The 23,373-nt window shown below is 45.4% G+C and overlaps 1 protein-coding gene across 1 annotated transcript in view; it reads left to right on the plus strand.

Moving 5' to 3' along the window:
• Positions 1 to 23,373, plus strand: part of shank3a (SH3 and multiple ankyrin repeat domains 3a) — a gene marked incomplete at both ends in the record, with an annotated part of 270,098 nt that overhangs the window by 168,144 nt on the left and 78,581 nt on the right. Inside the window, 2 exons of the mRNA XM_084059359.1 lie at positions 4,998 to 5,185; positions 5,916 to 5,939. Coding sequence (XP_083915485.1) covers positions 4,998 to 5,185; positions 5,916 to 5,939 — 212 coding nt within the window. The remainder of the gene's footprint in view (positions 1 to 4,997; positions 5,186 to 5,915; positions 5,940 to 23,373) is intronic.

Genomic DNA, 23,373 nt, shown 5'->3' on the forward strand with positions numbered 1-23,373 from the left:
TACTGCTGCACTGGCAAGGACATAGTCATATTGCATGTTTGTATTTTGTTTATGTGAGATAAGATTGTGTGCATGTGCGTAGGGGGAGATGCTAGAACATAGCAACACAATTATCCATGCGTTTTCAGGCAGATTATCAGTGGCAAATTGAGTCCTTCTGTTAAGGTGTGTGATTGATCTACCTACAATATGGACCCAACTTCACACTATTGACTTTATCAGTACATTTGTTGGCTGTATTTTCCTCCCTTTTATTGACAGTTGCCATCGTTACCAAAGCAGGGCTGGTGTCCTAGGAAACGATAGCGCTTTTGTAATAAACTGCATTACAACTGTGTGTGTGTGTGTGTGTGTGTGTGTGTGTGTGTGTGTGTGTGTGTGTGTGTGTGTGTGTGTGTGTGTGTGTGTGTGTGTGTGTGTGTGTGTGTGTGTGTGTGTGTGTGTGTGTGTGTGTGTGTGCGCGTGTGTGCGTGTGCGTGTGTGCTTGCGTGCGTGTACGCTCATAATGGATCCTATGTCTAGACCAGATATAGGCTGGTCTTAATCAGAGGCACAGAGAGAACATGTGAATAAAGCAGAGAATGAAAAGGTAAGCCAAAGAAAGAATGCTGCATCCAATCAAGAATCAATAAGGTTTTATTTGTCACTAACTTATACAAGTACAAGCAGCGACATGTTGTTGGGAGTTGTTCCGCAAAAACATTGTGCAACATAGTGAATGTAATAACATTTTAAGTAGGAGAAGAAATAATAATATAATAACAATTATACAGTTGGAAACAAATATACTGTAAGATATTGTCTTATTAGTACATTAGCTTATCAATATGCAGCAGTTCCAGAAGAGTGCAGGTATGTGCATATAATGTACATCTAACTGTGCAGGTGGTGTGCATACATGTATGCATATCTAATCAACAGCAGCAATGTCACAGTCAAATGTTCAAATATCCAATACCACAACTCATAGAAAGATTGACTCTTACATCACACCAAAGTTATGCAGGAGAATACACAAAGTACTAACCGTGTACTAATGTACTAATTTAGTTATGTTCAAATAATATTGTTAGTATGTATTACTGTTAAGGATAGGATGGACTCCCCGAGGGTAAATAATGGACACATACAGCACAGTATCTGCTGTAAATAATTTAATTTAAGACTTGTAACTCAATGAGCAGTGTGCGGTATCTTGGCTTTGCCACAAGTCATTAATCTGTCACCATCAAATAATCAGTTGTCCTGAGTCATTCTAATACAGAAAGACGCTGCTGCTATCACTAGCCAATATCAGGTTAAAAGAGTTATTCAAAGGAGATTTTTTCTTTATCGGCCTATGTGCAGTACTAGTTGCAGTGTCCAATTGGGTGCTTTAATATGCTGTAAAAAATACATATATTTGAGAACGAGTATGTGATTATCTAGTTGATAGGAGACATTAGGAGACATTAGGTTATGGTGAGTCTGACCGCAGTCATTTTGACCATAATAGCACAACCACTGCCTTTGGTTCACCTCTGCTTTTCTAGTGATTTTTCGGTGAGCAGAGAGCTTTTGCTTACCCCGCGTCTCCTGACATCGTCATATCACATTATTAATCCTGCTCCCATAGATGGTTGAATGCAATTTTCCTCAGCAGAAAATTGTTTGCGTCTCCTCCAACTTTCTATTTAAATCTCTAATTTAAATAGCAATGCGCTACAAACTTTTAAAAGGAATGGGTGACTACACTCAAGTGGATTTAACCCAAAACACACCCATGACTAATTCAGAGTCTAAGTACAACCTCTTTGCGCCATGCGCCTCAATTTGCACCCAGATACGCCGTCTTACTAGCACAATTGAAGATGGACACTTCCCTGACAGACAGACAGACAGACAGACAGACAGACGTGGTACACGTGTAAACGTGGAGTGCTCCCTGGTTAACCGAGATTAAACGTTGTAACATGCAAATGATTTGTTTCATTGAAGGACTGTGTACCTACCACCCAACGTGAGCAGAGGATTTCAATAAGCTCTGCTATATTTGACGTCTGAAGCCAAAGCAGACGGTCAGAAAGCCTTTCTATAGGACCATAATCGTCTCAATCTGTATTTGTATTTTGTTCTATTTTTAGAATCTCCGTTGTATGATGTTCACGGCTAAACGGTTAGTGGCTCACATTTTGGTTAAACAGGATCTGGGTCGAGGGAAAATGAGGGGGGGGGGGGGGTACAACCAAGAGAAAGTACCTTGAGGTCATGAATGGACGATGTGAGGTGAGAGGACATCTACAGTAGGTTTATACAATTCTCTCTCTCTGTCTCTTTCTGTCTCTCAGTCTGTTTCTCTCTATACAGTTACTGTGTGTAATATATGTATATATATACACATATACATATACATATACATATACATATACATATACATATACATACACATACACATACTGTATACATATACATATACATACACAGAGAGAGAGAGAGAGAGAGAGAGAGAGAGAGAGAGATAATTGTATAGACCTAGATGTCCTCTCGCCTCACATCGTCCATTCGTGACCTCAAGTTACTTTCTTTTGGTTGTACCCCCGCCTCATTTTTCACGTCCTCATTTTCCCTCCACCCCCCATCCCCCCATCCCCACACCCCCATACCCGCCCTCCCCTCACTTCTGACTGCTGCTGATGCCCAGTCTTGGGCTCAGGCATTAACATGCGGCAGCCATCCCAGCCCCTCAGTCCCTGCGGTAATTGGAAAGCCGTCAGCAAGCCGTTGTTTGGAGGGATGGAGAGGGTAGGGGAAGAGAAGGAGGGGAGAGACAGAGAGGGTGAGAGAAGCATAGAGAAGGAAGAAAAGGCTGACAGAGGGAGAGGGTTTCGCAGGCGGACGGAGAGACGCAGCGAAGACGAGGAAGGGGAAAAAACTTTGGAGGGAGGGGCGTGATTGAAAGACTGAAGAGCCTAGAGTGATTGATAGGACACTCTATGGGAGGGACTGACAGGGAGGGAGGGGCTTTACAGTTTCCTACTCTTGCAAGGAAATGTTGCAGAGAACAGGATCCGCTATCTAAACAAATGGTGTAACACAAAAATAAATGTGTGTTACAGTCGCGATGAAAATCATTGTTTAATGACATCTGTGTTTTTTTCTCGGAGAAGACAGGGGAACAGCATACAGTACATGATACAGGTCCTGAGTTGGACATGAACTATCTACCTACCTACCTACTTACCTATCTATCTATCTACTGTATAGCTAATCGTATCTGTTCTTTCCTCTATGTCAGAGGGAAAGAAAGACAGAGAGATAGCACTGAGGACACTTGCAGCCAGGCAGCAGAATGATGTGGGGGAAATCTCTTGCACGATGCACACAGCCATGGACCAAGTAGTGATGAATGAAGACTATAGGCGGAGCTATGCCTCTGCTGTATTAGAATTCAGCACCATAGAGAGAGAGAGAGAGAGAGAGAGAGAGAGAGAGGAAGAAGGTGATTCAAGGCAATGTGAAGGAGGGAGGAGAAGGAGGGGGGTGGAGTAACAATTAAACCAGCCTTTTCTCCCCGCCCTCCCCCATGCGCACGCACGCACATACACACACACACGCACGCACGCATGCACACACACACACACACACACACACACACACACACACACACACACACACACACACACACACACACACACACACACACACACACACACACACACACACACACACACACACACACACACATACTCTCTCTCTCTCACACACACAGTCTGCCAGCCTCGGGGAGCCATGGCGCATGCATACTTGCAAGCAGACAGTCTAGGGAGGAGATCAATTGTGCCGTGGGGGCATGCATGTGTGTTTGTGTGTGTGCGTGTGTGTGCGAGCGTGCACACGTGTGTCAGCAACGCGTGCTAGCTTCACGCCGGCTGCGGCGGTATGTCACGCTAGCCAAGGTGCGATGTTAGCAGGGGGGGGGCACTCGCTCGTGCGCGTGTTGCTGCGTGTGCGACTGGAGCACACGCAGAGGGCTGGCAGTGTGTGAGCGCGAGCGAGGAGCCGTCAGAGGGGCGGGGAGCCGTCGGGCACAGCAGCAGCAGCAGAAGCAGCAGCAGAGGCAGCAGCAACAGTAGCAGCGCCGGTATCGGCGGAGCAGTGTGTGTGTGTGTGTGTGTGTGTGTGGGTGTGTGTGTGTGTGTGTGTGGGTGTGTGTGTGTGTGTGTGTGTTTGTGTGTGTGTGTGGGTGCGTGCAAGGTGGAGGGGAGAGGGGAGGCAGGCAGACACGGAGGCAGCAGTGGGACTCCCAGCAGAAAGGGAGCGGGAGTCGGGGAGATCGGACCCAGCCTCTCTCCTCCTCCTCTTCCTCCTCTTCCTCCTCCTCCAACACCACAGCGGGAGAGACCCAGGGACGACAGCCTGGGCTGGGGACACGCTGGGGGAGGAATCTGTCCCCCCCCACCCCTCTATGCCCCCCCCACCCCTCTTAACTCAGGATATGTTTGACTCAGGGGGGCTTACGGTGTAAGGATGTGACCGACACGTGAATGTGAACGACGGGGTGACGTCCCTCTGACTGCTGACAGTCAAAAATCCCTGCTTTTGTTTTCTTCTGGACGAGTTCTTAGGACGAGTGTGTTGGTGGAGAGAGGGGAAGAGGGGGGTGAGGGAAGGAAGGGAGGAAGAGGAGGGGGAGAGAAGAAGAGGAGGAGAGGAAGAGAGGGATCGGGAGGACTATCGTCTCCTCTCTTGACTCTTCCATGGAACACTGACTGTTGACCGGCCGGCCACTGGCGCTGCTTTTCCCCTCACAGCCTCTCTGGTCACCGTAGCGACCGAGGGAGAGGGGCAGTGGGAAGGATCCCTTGCCTCTACAGACCACCCCCCTCCCTCTGCCCCCAGCCCCGCAAGCCCCCCCCCCCCCCACCCCCCCCCCCTCGAACCATGACCATGTCGGTGACCACAGGCTTCAGCTACCAGCTGCCCGGCATCACCACGGTAACCTATGTGTTTGTTTACAGCCCCGGTGCAGTGCAGCGAGACCCCAGCCCCCCGCATCATCACGCGGTGCCTGCGCTGACTGGCGGCACGCACGGGCCCAAAAGGAAACTCTACAGCGCCGTCCCGGGACGCACCTTCATCGTGGTCAAGCCCTACTCACCACAGGGGGAGGGGGAGATCCAGCTGAATCGTGGCGAGAGGGTCAAAGGTAGGCGCTGTGTCATTTATCACTGCTATGCAAGGTATATTATTTTGATAGACGCTAGCTACTGTTGTAGTTACTTTAGTACTTTAGTCTCTGTAGTTTCCTTACCTTACCATACCTTGTTGTCCATTGCACTTGCTCGTTGGTAGTCACTTCTGGGTGAGAGTGTCTGCTCTCAATGCCTAAATTATAATACCATAATTGCACTACCCCTCCTCAACCCCCACCTCCCAAGAAAAGTTAATGGACGTGAAGGAAAGTCTTGCATGGTGTTCTTTATAGAGTAGCAGATGACATGCACGGATGCTTAGAAACTTAGAGTGCTACTTCTCGTATGTGCCAGACTGTGGCAGAGTGGAGTTAAACAGGCAAAAGAGATACCTTACCAAAAACAGATACCTTACCCAGCAAAATACCTTCTAATGTTCTGTTACTTCCAATGCTCCGTCCAAATCTCTGTGGGGTTTTGCAATGGTTATGGCCTGTATGCAGACAACAAGCTACTCTACTTGTGCCATTTCAGAGTTCTGTCAGTGTCATCTGAGTTCACCGACTCAAGATAATGTTCTGCTCTGTACGTCTTTCATTTATTTGCCATTTTCTCATCAGCTTTTTTTCTATGTGCTGTATTACTGGGTTATGTTATTTGTTTTGTGGCTTCGCTTTCACATGTGTGTGTGTGTGTGTGTGTGTGTGTATGTGTGCTCTTGTTTCCATCCATGCTTCACTGCAGACTATGACTCTAATGACGTAGAAGGTAAACTCCATTGTATTCTTCTCACCCTGTCCAACCCCCCATGCACATCAGTGTCTCCACCCACTCCTTTTAGCAGTGAGCCGTCTCTTGGCACTGTTTGAATACTTTGGATACGGCATGCACGCTCCCTTCCATCCTTAATGTAATCACGCATATGGAAGTCGCTGGGACAGCCATTAAAGCCCCTGGGGCATTGCACTGTACGTGCTGCTTACCCTTCCGATCTTTCTATATATCCGGGATTACTTCAAGGATAGACAAATTCAAACAAGCCCTGTGTGTGTGTTTTATTTATTTATTTACAGTATTTGAGTATTTATTTATCTATTCCGGGGGGGGGGGGGGGGGGGGGGGTTGTTTGTTGGTATGCATACACGCGCCTTGTCCTTCCTCCTCCCCTCGGGAGCGCTTTCCACCTCGAGTGTTCAAGAGTTTATCTCCCCCTCTCTTATCACCTGTCTGCAGACGGCCGGCTCCACATTGACCCATGCACCCCTACATCCTGTCATTCTGCTTACATCAAGTGTGAATCAAACTGGCGTTAGCCCTAATGGAAAGCCTGGTTCCTCTCATGTCTTGCCCTGTGAGGTATGGGGCAGGCAGGGTGCATTGCCTGGTTCCTCACAGGTCCTCCTCTGTCAGGCATGGGGCATGGTGCGTTTGCACCTCTCATTGCATTCTCAGATGCACACAGTGATAGGAGAAAGAGGTGAGGGGTCAATGTGGACCTGCAAAAAGGCAATTCTGTGAACCCTGAGCATTTTGACCACATGTTTTCTATCTGTCTATCTCTTCGAACCACCCTCCCTCCCTCTCTGTCCCTATCTATCTCTCCCCATTCAAAAGAAGAAAATAGACAGTCTTGCCCCAGATCACCCTAATGCCGTTTGGCTCTCTGGGTGGATGTGTTCTGAAATACCTCTTGTTGCCCAGCTCCTTCCCACTTCTCCGGCCCACCCCTCAAACCTCGACCTGTAAACTGCTTCTTGTTTGCTATGATGCTTCTCTTCCGCAGTCTGTAATATTGTTTATGGGAGTCATTTTGCCACTTGCTACAGTTCTGCCAATGATATGATATGATTTGATATGATATGATATGATATGATATGATATGATATGATATGATATGATATGATATGATATATGGAGCTCATGGGCAAAACCTATTGACGCTAGATTGTGAAAACAGTACACAGTAAATGGGCCTTATGCACATAATGTTATTTATTTCAAAGGTGTTACCAATTATACTAATTAAGGCTCTGTTCCATTTAGTAGCAGAGCCTTTTCAGTGAGCCAACATGCACAATAGCAGCACAGATTCTGTTATACCAGAAAGGAACACAACCTTAAACGTAACATTACACTCCTATTTCATGACAATATGCCGTGTGTAGGGCCCATTCCTCACTGTTAATTTAATTCAGAAAGTCATTACACACCAGGAGCAACACAAATAAATGAAACGAAAATGTGATGAGATTATTTCACACATTCAGGGAGTGTGTGTGCACAGTTTAGCTGCGATCGGCACAACGGTGCCGGAGATTAGCTGGTCACAGACAGACGGACACACACACAGACACACATACAGTACACACACACACACACACACACACACACACACACACACACACACACACACACACACACACACACACACACACACACACACACACACACACACACACACACACACACACACACACACACACACACACACACACACACACACACACGGACGGAAGGACGGACGGACAGGGTGCAAAACATAGTCTCTGCGACGCCTTCAGCCTGGCGGAGACAATTATACATTTGGTGATGCCTCATTTATACAGGTGGATGGTTTTACAGTATTTGTGGCGAAGAATTGACCTTGTTTCGAAAAATAAATAATCCGCTTTATAGCTGTGTTATATATTCACATTCTGTGTGGATGTTCTCATGCAAATGACTCGCATGAAATAAACGCTCCCAGTGTTTACGGACCTGGGCTGAAGGGGGCTACTTTTAATCCATTAAATCCAAAGCATCTGCATCATTTTAGATTTTTGCGTCGGCTATTCAAAAACAGGAGATCTACGAGCTTGTATATATTTTTTGCCAAATCTTGAAAGTGTGAGAACTACTGATTTAGGAGGCACTCGTAGAATCGGCCTCAGGTCTTGACTCTTAACAGTTGAATTAACAGTGAGGATTTTACTGTGTATGCATAACGATGTAGACACAAATGTCTTCACAACAGTAAGTACTGTACGTCTGGATCCACGGCATGGATCCACTGTCAACGCTCCCAATGGCTTTTCGTCAGTACTTCTTTCATGATCAATTATGTTCCTTCAACCTCATTGATTTGCCCTTTTAGTATCTGCTGAAGGCAGCATGTCTACATCCCTTAAAACACTGGTTCTCAACCTTTTTAATTTCAAGGACCCCCCACCCCAGGTTGATATGCTGTGGGCCACCATTTTATATGTCTTTTTTTTTTATCTCTGGGACCCCAATCTACTGTAAAACCTGCAGCTATCAATCATTTAGCTGGGGACCCCCTGCAAACTCCTCAAGGACCCCGTGTTGAGAACCAGTGCCTTAAAATGCTGTGTGTGTATGTTTTCCTGTTAGAAGCACTCTGTTCCTGTTGGCAACTGTGTAAAGGAAGGAGTTAGCGGTCTCTTGGGCATCACAATGAAGACCTCTGTCTCGTTTAATCCATTAAGACCGGGAACGCATCTGTGTCATTTTAAGATGTCTTTGGCTTTTCAAAAATAGTATATTTACAAGCTCATAGCTCTGCACCGAGTGCCGCGCTATGAGCTTCTAGATCTGCTATTTTTTTGGGGGGAAAAAATGAAAATGTGTGCAAATCTTTGAATATATATATACATTTTTAACTCAAATCTTTGCTTCTGGGGGTCCTTGGAACAAAATATTTTGAGATGGGGGTCCGCGGCCAAATACTTATAATTTTGGGGGCCCATGACATGAAAAAGGTTTGAGAACCATTGATATTATAGCAAGTTTATCAGAAAACTGCTAGAAACTTTCACGATAAAAAAAACAAAAAACAGATAATAGCGCGGTACTCGGTGCCACGATATGAGCTTGTATATCTGCTATTTTTTTAATAACCAAAAAAATCTGAAAATGACACAGACACGTTCCCGGTCTTAATGGATTAAATACAGGCTCCGTAAGGTTGAACCGCCATTCGTAACCCTGCCGCTAATGTGAACACACAAGAGTTTTACCAGCCTTTCATGTTGGCCAAGCAGGAAACGAGCTCCTTCCAGTGACATGGCTGCCAGCGTCGTGGCACCGGCCAACTAAGCCATCTGGCTCCGTTATGCAACACTGGCCGCCATAAACGAAGCTGCATTCATTCTACGACGTAGCTGTAGTCCTAGGGTGTGTAAGCCAGCATATTCATCACCACCATCGCCACGGTCCCATGAACAGTTTGAAAAGCCAAACGTAAACCGCAGAAAGCCTCAGCAGTTTGAGTTTTTGACCAAATCTCTTGCAGTGTCAGCTACTGCTGTGATTCTCCACCTTTTATTTTATTTCATTTCGAGCAAGTCCAATTTGATATGCATTAGGCCACAGGCCTCCATTTGATACTGATACGTTTAATTCATTTGGTTCCATCTTGTAGACTACACTCTCAGAGTTACAGACCCATAAGGATCCATTTGGTTCCTAACTATCAATCATTTAGTTGCGGGCCCCCTGGAACCACCTGGGATCCTCTCAAGGAACCCTGAGGGTCCCTGGACCCCACATTGAGAATCACTGACCTACTGTACATGAGAAGGTGACAGGCCCTCTGAGAGAGAAGGCTTGAGAGGCCAGCTCCCGTAGGGATGGATGACCCTGGCTTTGATACATAATGTATTTCATCTAATCTGCATTCATAAATGGCTGATTTTCTAATAGTAAGATGGCTCATTTGCGCTGCTGGAGAAGGGGGGATGTAAGGCGCGTATTTTGGAATTAGAGAAAAATACATTTACCTGTTCCTTCTCCTTATCTTCATGATTGAAGTTACTGATTACTAACTGATCAAATACATATATTTGTTGAAGTTGGGCTCAATATCACATGTTTACCAGTGTAAATGAGTGGGTGAAATAGTTCCACCAATTGCATTTACAAAATAAAGTGTGTGTGTGTGTGTTTGTGTGTGTGTGTGTGTGTGTGTGTGTGTGTGTGTGTGTGTGTGTGTGTGTGTGTGTGTGTGTGTGTGTGTGTGTGTGTGTGTGTGTGTGTGTGTGTGTGTGTGTGTGTGTGTGTGTGTGTGTGTGTGTGTGTGTTGATCATCGTTTCCAGCTTCAGACTAGCTCTGATGGTGCTTGTGAGAGACATGTCCGTGGTTATGTTTGCTATTTATCTCCTTCCGCCCCTCATTGGCTCTCATCTCATTATTTATGTTGTCACATTCGTGTTAATAACCAACCATAGCCTACTCACCATCAACTCAAATTGGGTTAATCAGCAAAGCGTGTGTGTGTGTGTGTGTGTGTGTGTGTGTGTGTGTGTGTGTGCGCACGCGCGCGCGCGTGCGTGATTTTGACATTCCTTCTGCAGCCAGGTTGGGGTCCGCTCATAATTCCGACCTCCCATTATTCCAACGTCCCAGTAGTCCGACAAACGCTAGGTTAGTGTGAGGTTATGGTCATGGATAGGGTTAGTTATAATAGGGCCAGTCGGACCAACGGAACGTCAGAATAATGGGCTGTTCGAATAATGACATGGCACGGCGAGGTCGCTCACGGTGACACTAAGCTTGCACTTAGCTCTGGTCCAGAGCGTTAGTGAGTTCTCCCAAACACTCTGCTAGGAGGAACTGTGTATTTCCCATAGACTGGAAAGTGCGAAAGTTCTAAAATAGAGTAAAAATAAAGAATATAATTCCCCTACTCAACGAAGCAAAGGCGGTTTTAATGATGTTGAAACTAAGCGTATTCTCTGCGGTGGGCGCACTTGAGTGAATCAAAGTTTCAATCAAGTTTCTGTAGTTATTTAGTCACAAGCTCTTGTCTCTTCTCATTGGTTCAATATCTATAAAAAACACTTTCACTGTCACTTTGAAAATCTTTCAAAGATAAGGAAAGTGCTAATTCTGTACGACAACACTGTACGACAAAGTAGGGTATTCATTTATGGGGAAAAAGAGAAAAGTTCAAATATGGAGCCCGACAGTGATGATATGTAGCTTTTGCAGTATACTGACAGAACAACATGTAGTAGCAGAACGTACTACTGTACGTGAGACCCTGCAGCATTTATTTTGGAGCGGTACGTCTGTGTTTTGTTTCGAACGTAAATCATGGAATCGCAGTTCCACAGACAACGGAGCTGTTGGAGGTGTCACCAAAAAGACCTCTAAAATGTTATTACGAATCTGTATGGTCAACAGAGAATGTTAATTCACAACTGCAGTGGTTGTAGTTGGTCAAACTACTCTTCTGTTGAGAAATGTAGATCCTTTGGTCGGGTAGGACCACTGCTGGTTGACAAGAACATGAATTCCATTATAACTGATCAGTAGACATTTCAGCGATCGCATGCGGGACCCGGGTTCGATTCCTGTGTAGGACATGAAAGTTATGGATTCCAGCTTTAATCTGCTTGACGCGTAAATACGCTTTATGCTATGTCTGGACATATACAGCCATGAGTAACCATAAGTAATGCTTTTATGTTTTTTGCTCTGTATTGTAGAGAAAGGTGTCTATCGAGACTCTCACGTAAACATTTGCAATAGAGTTTATCACTTAGTAGTGTGTAGAACCCCACACCACCTCTGACAGTAATGTATACAGCAGTGTGCTTTCAGTTATGACATAAAAGGGTTCTCACGGTATTTATAGGCCAAACATCAATATTAGCCTGAGCTAGTCTCCAGACAGGACGTTCCAGAAAATATCATAATAGCCTCAAAATAACTGCATTTTCCGAAAAGATGCCTGCTCCATATTTACACAGTAGGAACATCTCTATTCTACGTTTTGTTTCATATTTTGCAGATGACAATGAAAATGTGTTTATCTTCACAATGGCTGATGATGATAATGATAATGACAAAGAAGATCAACAAAGAAGATTTATTTTCCTTTCCATGTTTAAAGAAGGATTAGACAGTGATTTAAATTGTGTGCTTGAGCTGCATTTGTTCTACAAGCTTACAAGATCTCTTTAGATCTTGCATGATCAATACACTATGTCGACCTAAATTGTGACCCAAAAAGACAGCGTGTGAGTTTAAAGGATGGATCCTTAAGAGCCTTTAGAATGTAACATAATACCTCTCTGATCCTTCACATCAATATGCAGTAGAGTAGCCTGTGTAGACCCAGTCACTCTGTAGAGCAGAGAAGAGAAACTTTAAATCGTCTTTTCCGTTTTCTTTACAAATCTTAAATGAATGAATTTAAGGAATTTAATGGTCTGAAAATTGTGCAAGTAGAGAGAGAACAGAAAACCTAGTTGCTTAGTTACGTTGGGCGCTATAGCTGCCAAGGCCTGCCGAGGCCTGAGCTTTCTCTGCACCGGTTTCTCCTCTGTTATGAAGCGTTTGGTTGGAAACCTCCACTGTCTCCACTCAGTCAGTGCCAGTCAGGCCCCATCGCTCCTTTGGTCGGCTGTCTGAGATCAATGTCCCCAGACAGCTTTTGTCTAGACAAACAGCCTCCGTTCTCTGCCATTTAGCGTGGTCGTCTGCAGCCAGCTCTCCAGGCACACTCTCTTAGTCTCGGGTAATGAGATCTGTTTGTCCGCCTTTCTCCACCCACTGACCACGAACCGCACCAGCCATGGGGCATGTGTGTGTGCGCGTGTGCGTGCGTGACACATGCCAGCATGCCTTTACACGGTTGTGCACGCGTGGTCTGACCAGTATCATCGAAAGCGAAGATTCATCAAAGTATAGTACTATCTCATCAGATTCCATGCTCTGTGCGTTTGTCAATGTGTCCATGCGTGCACACGCGCGTTTGATGTCCTCTCCCTCTTAATCCATTAACAGCACCCCCCCCCTCCCAGAACCCCAAAAACCCTGTGCCCCCTTCTCTGTCCTCCATGCCTCTGGGTCCATTTAGTTCCATTTATACAGACAGGGTTACAGACCTGTAAGGGTCCATTTGGACGCCTTGGTGGTCCCCAGACCTGACGTTGAGAAACAGTGCGGGCTCATGGTTTGTACCTTTTCCCTCTAACGTTGATGTCGTCTCAGATCATCACCTGGATTGATATCTCTCGTAACGCCACGTACAGTCACCATGGCGACGGACAGGCACACTCGTCACGTTAACCCGGTCAAGCACTTACAGTAGTAGGAACACGAATGCGTGGAGACGAAGACAAACAAAGATGAGAGATGTGTGTGTACTGTATGCACTATGCACTATGCACGTATGCTGGTGCACAGATTTATTTACCCCCCTCCACCCATCCCCAGAGGGAGCACTAACTGCACAGTTTGGACGTTCCTCTACTGAACAACGTGACAAGGTGACACATAATAAGCACACGCTTCGATAACGGTGTGTTGCAGCCTAAATAGGCACCCGTGCACAGGCTCTCTCACTCACACACATGCACACAGACACATGCATACGCCACGCGCAGCTCTCCCAAACGCCATTATAAATCTTACAGACAGCCATGAAAATGAAACCAGCGCAAATAACGTTGAGATTAGACATTCACAAACATGATTAATGGGCTTTTGGCCGCACCCAGTGTGTGCAGAATATTAACATTGCTATGGGCAGGTACCTGGACTGACTACACACACATGTACACATATGCACAGAAACTCACACGCACGTACGCACGCACGCATGCGCGCACACACACACACACACACACACACACACACACACACACACACACACACACACACACACGCTCACATCGGTCCAGTACGCATACACACATGCTGGATGTTAATGGATTATGCTGGGCCTAGCTTCACACACTGTTCACACACTGTTGTTATGATCTCTGGGAAAATGGTACTGTAGCTCAGCCATTTAATATTACGAGCAAACTAGTGCTTGCCACAGACCTGCAATGGCTTCCCATTGAACCCACTGTAATGCCTGAGTTACAGTATATGCAGCACAAAGTGTTGTGAGCTTGTAGATCGGCTGTTTTTAGTGTGCTGCGCCGGAGCGTAATTAAGGATAAATCATCCTTAAGAGGCTACACATCTTTTTATTTTTCACTTAGACATCAATTCTTTCATCAACAGCTAGAGTAGGTTTGAATTGTTGCGAAGTGGGAATCCGATGAATACACAAATGTCTGTGTGTGTGTGCGTGCGTGCGTGTGTGCAAGCGAGTGAGGGAGTCTGTCCATGTTTCTCCTGCGTATCTCCAAAATCTCCCAACCAATTGACTTCAAACACGCCAAAGCACATCATAGACTGCACCAAGTACTCTGACAATGGGTACAATGGGTACAATGGGTATTCGGTGGGGCATGCATTCGCAACAGCCATCGTTCCCAGCGGGCATCATTCCCAATGGGCATTGGGACACACACACACACACACACACACACATACACACAAGCATGAATACATACTCGCGAAGCATCGGCACACTGTGCAAATACACACTAAATGTTTATCATAATGCAGCATTTTGTTTCAAGACCATTACCAAGACTAAAATACATATGCATCTGTAACCAAGCAACAGGTTCCGAGTGCATCACAGACAGTTCCAGTTTGCCACTTTTTAAGAAAATGTAAAAATATTCAAATTGCACCTCATGTGTATTTGTCTTTGAATATCTTCTATCTATGTCCAATCCAGAACAACACTGTTCTATTTGAAAATTATGCATTTTTCTTCTCACCAACTCTCAGTGATGTTTCTCTGCGTTTCCTTTGTACTGTACAGTTTGTGGTACTCGCACATCAGTGTGGATCAGAGCATATGTGCTAAGTGTTGAATTTAAACCATCATTGTTAGCTTCCCGTTGTGAATTAATTACCATTCCATTCTGTCTGCTACCAGCATGAAGAGTGCAGTGTGTGTGTGCGTGCGTGCGTGTGTGCGTGCGTGCGTGCGTCCGTGCGTGCGTGCGTGCGTGCGTGCATGCACATACACACATACACGCATACACACACAAAATGGTTTCAGTAATTACCTCCCACAAGTAAGAAAAACTGCATCCTGCTAATATTCAGCTATCAGCTGTCCTATCCTGCAGTAGGTACACATGGTGTCTATTTCACTACTGTACCTCTCTGTCTGTCTGTCTGTCTGTGTGTGTGTGTGTCTCTCTCTATTTATATTTATATATTTAATATTTAGGTATTCACACCTTTATTTACAATTTCCAAACTATTTGTGAGTTGTCTCTCTAAACTACCTTTACCGGCCGGCGGCCGCACAGATAAACTGGCAGACGTGTACTGAGTAGATGCATGATAGATACATGTTTAAGATTTACTGTAGTTTGTATTATTTATCGTACTCCCTTCCCTTCTTTATTGACTCTGACTTTCACTGAAGACCCTCCAGCCCTGTTAACACAAAACAGAGCCACATTAGTCATAATATCATATTTCCCTCTTCTCATCACATTATATAAATCCCCATTTCACTGAACACAACCACCACTACAGTATGTGATTATACCAGCATCTATGCTCATTTAAAGTGATGGCATCAGCCATTATGTGAAGCTGCTGTACAATTATAAGCCAGGGACATAAATCAAAACGCGTCCTGCACTGAACGAAGACGAGTTACAACTCGTACCACATTACAGTACTACAGTATACAGAACATCACTGGTCAACGTGGGTTTGAGGGGTCTCCAATTAATGATTGATAGTTAGGAACCAAATGGACCCTTACAGATCTGTAACTCAAAGAGTATACAAATGGAAGCAAATGGTTCATTTGATTCCATTTGTAAATTCTCAGAGTTAAATTAACACTGAGAAGTTTACAGTGTAGGGTCCCACAGTTTAAAAAAATGATGAAATGGGGGTTGGTGGCCTAATGCATATCAAACTGGGGGCTCTTCAACGTAAAAGGTTATAGATTCACTGTTGTACATGTTGTAACCAGTGAGTCTACAGCACCATTTTGCTGGACCGTATCGATGCCCTTCCCCAACAACCTTGGACTATGGCAGTCTAGCTTATTAACCCTGTGTGGGAGAGCCTTAGGGATGATGCAGTGATGGGAAGAGACGTTATGGTGAAGATGGGGGTTGGGGGGGTTGATGGGGAGTGAGTGCAAGCCCCTAGGACTTGGGGGGCGGGGTTTGAGTCAAGGACAAATCTGGTATTGCAAATTTGGGCTGGTTTGGGCCCAGAACGTGAATGAGTGAAAAGGGTTCAAGCCAACGAGCCTGAAGATAGTTTATGACGTAGACGCATAAAATACACTAGTGCGCAGTACGCATGCTAATGGACCATGATATCATCAACCCAGAGGGCCCAAACCTGGAAGTAGGGTGACGCTAGCCGCGTATGTGCTGGGTGAGCAACTTCATTGAAATGAATGGGAGGGGATTTTCCGTCCGTCCTCTAGATCATTGGTTCTCAACATGGGGTCCGGGAACCCCCAGGGGTCCTTGTGGGTGTTGCAAGGGGTCCCCAGCAAATGAAACCACTTTAACCCTATTTTATAAGACTAGAGGTTCGGCCCTCACACCTACCGCCGATTCAAGCGATATGTCTGAGTCATAGTGTCAGGGGCTTTGTCAGAGTACCCGTTGTACCTTTTGTGCCCATATATGGAGATCTCTATCTGTCTACGGGTCCCTTTTAATCATCTTGATGAAGCCCTGCTTGGGCGAAACATTGTTGTTTGGTTAAAATAATGAAGAAAAGACGAGAGAGCAACCTATCGTGTGCGGACATTTCCTTTTTCTTCACTTGATATTTTTTTGGGTCCAGCACCGTGTTTAAAGAAACTATGGGGATATGCATATCCTACACCTTTTTCCCCCCCTTAATTATGCCCATATATGGAGATCTGTGTATCTGTCAGTCCTTGTCCCTTTTATGCCCATATATGCTTAAGACCGTTATTAGTAGCCTGGTAAAGACCCTCCCTCCGGAAAATCTCATTTCCATTTGATTTCAGGAAGGAGTCTGGCCTGAAGGCTTGTCTGGGCGTTTCTAGCCGTTCACCAAATGGACGAGCCTATCAGCGTCGTCGCTCATCGTTCTGTGATTGACAGCGACAGTTGGCCAATCAGGTGGCGAGTTCGAGTGAGCCCGAATGGAGCCGAGTGCAGCCTGAGTGCAGCCGACAAAAAAAAACGAACGGCAGCCATTGTTGTTTGTGCGTTGTCTTCACTTCTGACTTTCGGTTTTAAAACGCTCTCAAACTTATTTTTTGAGGCACGGAATTTACTTTTTAAGGTATCGTTTGGATAGAATTGAGTTGTTTAACTTCATATATGTGGTCAATTAATCATGACAGAGCCTATTTAAAAATAAAATTTCAGAGAACCGGCAGGGGCGGGCAGTGACACGCATGTATCCGAATAAGGCAACCTATTTTGGGCATGGCCGTCTCAAAAGTCCCGTTGCGTCACATTAGTCTGGAGGTGGTAAAAATGCACTGCTGATTGGCTGAAGGGGAACACTGCTGATTGGCTGAAGGGGTTGTCAGTCAACGGTATTACTCCCGCCCAACTCCAGCCCACAGCCAAAATTGCAGAATGGGCGATCATGCCAGACTCACACCTGAAATAAATGACAAATGAGATTTCCGGAGGGAGGGTTTACCAGGCTACGTTATTATACCTTTATTGGGCAAATTCAGGCGTCAGAGACAGTAACAGATTACAGTGCAAGGACAAAAGTACCATCATGCTGTAGATACAGTATGATGGAGGGACATCACAGTCATGGCATTATTTATACTGTCCTTTGCTATTTGAATGATAAATAGTCGATTTTCAACAAAAAAAAACGGACAAGTTTGAAATAAGATGTTTACACAGATCTTCTTATGAAGTTGGGGCCGCGGCCAAATACATTTCAATTTGGGGGTCCTTGATAACCACTGCTCTAGATCATACCTGCCAAGACTGCTGAGTCCTTCTTTGCTCCTGAATTGAAATGTATCATGAATTTCTCCAGATTTTTGGATCAAACTCCCTGTTAAAATGCACCAGAATACAGAACGTTGTGTGCTCCCCCTCCCTGAAGAAAATCTCCAGATTTAATGTTGGCAGGTAGGCTCTAGATACTAGCTCTATGAGTGAGTTAGGGTATGTGTGAGAGTCAGTGCTGTGGATGGACAGAGTCCCATTTAGTTTCCAGGAGACATTAGTGCGTGGAGACCGATAGCAAACGGCTTACTTAGACCGGTCCCTTTTCGGTAAACAACTCGTGGCGTGCGTGCGTGCACATGCATGTGCACGTGTGGTTCATTGATACCAAACGGGTCACTGGCCTACGGGAAGGACGTGGTCACAGCTGACCTTCTTGGTGTTCAATCAGAGTAGCAACAGGGTGCAAAGACCCGCCCACGCACCGGACCCGCTCCCTGCCGGCCATGCCACCTGTTCACGTATTGCAATACTATTCTCTCTCTCTCTGTCTCTCTCTCTCTTATTTTTCATGCTCACTTGACCATACAACGCACCCTTTTGCCCAGCTTATACAGTAGAATCAGCACACAAACTAGTTAACCACAGAGCGGATCTTATTTTGTCGTTTGAATTTTAAATCAATGCTTACCTTACATACAGCTACATTTACTGAGGGGTGGGCTCACACACACACACACACACACACACACACACACACACACACACACACACACACACACACACACACACACACACACACACACACACACACACACACACACACCTGAAAACCTGAAACAGGATCCCTGAGCTGACAGGAAATACAAAATCAGTGAAAAAAAACTCAATTGTGATCCCACTGTTGGAATTGCAATGGCTTCGCCGTATACAGGGGGACACTTGCTGCGTGAGTTGGACAGGGTTCAACGTATGGCTGGAAGCCCACAGTGACACCATATGGTCCTTAGCAACAGGCTCCGTCTACGTTGTTGACTACTATGCTCTGTGTGGCTGGTAGCAGGTGTGAACATGAGTATTTAAAGGTCACGGCATTCCCAGGAGGTAGCAGGTATACAGTAGAGAGTACAGTAGACTACAGCTTGGCTCCTTTAAAAAAAAAATATTCTCGTATAGCTGCATTTCTTGACCTCTTCATGTTTTTAAAACTGTGTGGAACTGTCAGTCCTTAGAAGGCTGTATCAATGTATCCATTCATAACTCTGAGAGTGTACAAATGTAATCGAATGGACATGTTCGATTGGACATCCATTTGGTTCCATTTGTACACTCTCAGAGTTCAAGCTGCAATACATAAAAATATTTCAATGAATAAAACGTTATTTTGATCTGTATGGTGAAGCACAGTATGTTAATACAATATAGCTACAATATAACATATCTGCAGTGGTTGGCAGTGATCTCCCTATTCTTCCATTGAGAAATGTAGACCCTGGTGTCGGGTAGGACACCTACTTGTTGACAACTCATAGTGCAATATCTCCCCTGACCAAGCAAGAATGATTGGTACAATTTGGTCTCTCGTGTGGGAGGCCCGGGTTTGAATCCCGGGTAGGACATGAAAGTTATGGTTTGCAAGTTTAACCACTTGAGCCCTAATACATACTTCGTCCTGCGATGGTTTTGTGCCTCAAAAATTGCCAATCTGCAATTTTTGCTATTTCTTACACTTTTTGTCAATTTTTGCCTATAATGACATGTCCAAAATAGGGGCGTCCGGTTGGAAATGGTTAATTACAGTGTGTGTGTACTTTGTCTGCCTTGAATACTCCCCCTAATAACCTTCCGCCCCTACACTATATCACACACCCAGTTTTTGATCAACAACAAGCTTTTTGATAAGGTGACAATCCCTAGCCCAGCCTAGGGTGCACGGCAGGGGGCCATGCCTCGACTCGTTACACAGTGTCCATGTATCACCATATAAACACCATCATTTATGCGCCAAGCTCCAAGCGGCCAATCAAAACGATTAGCTGGCTGATGAATGACTCGGGCAACAGACAATCTATCACTGATCTATCACCAATCAACATGCGGTCGATGGGCGGCCCTGTGGTCGATCAATCAGCAGCCAGGTCTGGTAGAGGCCCTGGCAGTGTTTCCTTTTCTCTCTGGCTCAATGTAATGGATGATACGCGAAATGATCACATGCAACAACCTGCACGGTCATATTGATACTTTGGTGTATGTGACCGGGTAGTTAGTAGGTGTGTGTGCGTGTGCGTGTGCGTGTGCGTGTGCGTGTGCGTGTGCGTGTGCGTGTGCGTGTGCGTGTGCGTGTGCGTGTGCGTGTGCGTGCGTGTGCGTGTGCGTGTGCGTGTGCGTGTGCGTGTGTGTGTAACTGGGTAGTTACTGGGTGAGGGTGCACAGCAAAATCTTCAGTATTCATTCAGTATTCTTTTCAGTATTTATGTAAGATAAACTGCACCACTGACTTGGAGCGTGTTTCTCTTTCTCTCTGATCATCTCCAGCCCGACTATATGAATCACTGGGAGCCAGGACTGGACAATTAACCAAAAATATGTGTACATCAAAACCAATATTCAGAAGCAATAAGCGACCTATAACAGAATAATCGAGACGCACGTTTAAAAAAAAACACGAGACTAAATCGATTACTCTATTTAACCACAACAAGTACTATGAGGATGGGTACTGAACTAAGTACAACAGGTGGGGGGGGGGTGGACCTGTGGTAAGGGGGAAAAGCAAAAGAAGGAATCATGTGGTGTACACCTGTTCAAGCCTGCATGGGACAGAAGGAGGGAGGGAGGGAATGAGAGGAGAGGAGGGATCCCTGTGAGTCAGCCTTTGGAGTTTTCCACCGTCCTCCCTTCCTCCCCCCTCCTCCTCCTCATTCCACACTACCTTGCTCCTCCCCCACCTCCCTTGTTCCTCTCCTCTTTCCCTGCCGTTGTTTCCTTCGCTCCACACTCGCCTCATTCATTCATAACTAAAGCTTAGTCTCTCATCCCCTCCATAACTGTTGGCATTCTTTTGTTTTTGCCCCCTTCTTGTCAGCGCACTCATTCTCTCTCTCCATCAGCAAGCAAATTAGTCTCTCCCTGTGTGTGTGTGTGTGTGTGTGTGTGTGTGTGTGTGTGTGTGTGTGTGTGTGTGTGTGTGTGTGTGTGTGTGTGTGTGTGTGTGTGTGTGTGTGTGTGTGTGTGTGTGTGTGTGTGTGTGTGTGTGTGTGCGCGCGCGTGTGTGTGTGTCTCTCTCTCCTCCTTTCACCGCTCTGTTGAATACTGATGAGCCAGGGACTGCGTCACTCCCCAGCCCTCTTCTGATGGAAAGGAGTCCTGAGAGCGTGCACGAACACATATACACACACACACACACACACACACACACACACACACACACACACACACACACACACACACACACACACACACACACACACACGTTCTCAGGGAAGCGTGACCATCCATTTCCCCTCTCACTTATTTGATCCCTACTTCATCCAGCATTTTCCGTGCCTCTGGGGGCCTCTTTCCGCCGGTAGCCCCCCTGTTCCATACCTCCGTCCTAATCACTGTCCATCACTTCTTCTCCATCCACTACACTCTCTGAACTTTGATCAACTTTTCCCCCCTAGTCTCCCCTCTGCTTATTTTTCTATTCTGTTTATCCACTTCTAACCACATTAACCTTAGCGTCCCACGCAAGACTTTTAGCTATTTTTGGCAAAGAGATTTTGTGTAAAGAAAAATACTAGCATATCTAGTATAGAGCCCTGTGGGACCCCGGTCAACTAATTATATAGAGTTTAAGTGGTTATTAATTGATTTGCTTGGTTCTCCCACGTTCCATCCTGGTCCTCATCTGTCTTTGTACTTTTTGACTTTTTCCATAGGTCGCTATTGCGCTGTGTTAGGCCCTGTTCATGTTCTGTACATAAATGCACGTACACACATTTCGATTTTCTACTAATCTAACCTGGAAACAACAAATGCCAGGTGCCACAGCAAATGCTTCTCAGCAGCTTTTGCCGTTATGTTGAGCCTCGCCTGTGACTCGGGCGGCCCTCTGTGTTGTTTACCAAGGGCATTGATGAATTGCGGGTGATAATTTGTTCATCATTTAGATCAATAAAACATATTTTATTCAATAAATCATGGATTAAGAATACTGCCAACGAGAAAAGGGCACCCCTCGGAACACATATCTCAGGTCGGGTGTCATACCCAGGGATGTGTTGCAGAATATGACATTGGCAGGGATGTGTGGCATTGCATCAACCCAAAATGTTGTTGGATATATGACCTTATAGTAAACAATGGGTGGGTAAAATGATTGCGTGGCTAAGAATATGTACTAGGTGTAGCTGTTGGCCTCTTTGTAGCAGCATTGGACGGCAGAAATGATATTATTGCATGTAACAATGTTACATACTGTTCTTCTTCACAGCATGAGCTAGCACACAAGTACATGCACATTGTTGCGGTCGCTATGTTACCATGTCGTTAAAAAAAAATCCACTGGGCGTCCGCTGGCCTAGCGGTCCAGGCGCATACCATATGCTGGTAATCCAGCTTGACAGCGTGTCGCGGGTTCGACTCCCGATCCCGGCGACCTTTGCTGTATGTCATCCCCCCCATCTCTCTCCCCATTTCCTGTCAGCCTACTATCCTATCAATAAAGGCAGAAAAAGCCCCCAAAAAATATCTTAAAAAAAAAAAAAAATCCACTCCCAGTTTCTGTGACTGGCTGAGACACACGGAATGAGCGGGTGGCATGGTCACTGTTCACTGTTTTCCGCTCTGTTTTGTTCTTTTTGGGACCAAGATAAACTCAGCCATGAATTCTACCAAACCAACCAACCGTGTATGGCAGCTGATTTTCATCCATGTTTGACATAGCGAGCTCCTTCTGCAGCTTGCTCACGAATCAGTTCAACATGCAGTGGTACTTGAGCTTGCAATAATTGGTCTGCTAGCATGTATCAGCCTTAAAGGAGTAGTTCACGCAAAACTTGACTTATTCTCAAATGCAGGTCAATTGACTCTGCCGGTCATCAAATGATTGGCTTAGGAATGCGACAAAAACAAAAAAATCCATGAATTCAAGGCTTCATGGGATGTGCCATTGCTAGAAAATGACTAATATTTTGGGTGAACTACTCCTTTAAGGCTCATTTACTTTCTTGCTTTCTTGTGGCCTCTGGAACACATTCTATATTCCAATGAATAAAATGTAGGCTACTATTTAGAATGGAGGAATGTCTGTGACTCACTCAGTTTCCCAAATGATGGAGACCATCCACCATTCGCCATTTTAACTGCATGACTTCTGACTGATGCAAAGCTAAAATATTGATTCAGATAATAA

Source organism: Gymnoscopelus microlampas (assembly GCF_963454915.1).
Source record: "Gymnoscopelus microlampas genome assembly, chromosome: 6".
In the NCBI taxonomy this organism is placed as follows: domain Eukaryota; kingdom Metazoa; phylum Chordata; class Actinopteri; order Myctophiformes; family Myctophidae; genus Gymnoscopelus; species Gymnoscopelus microlampas.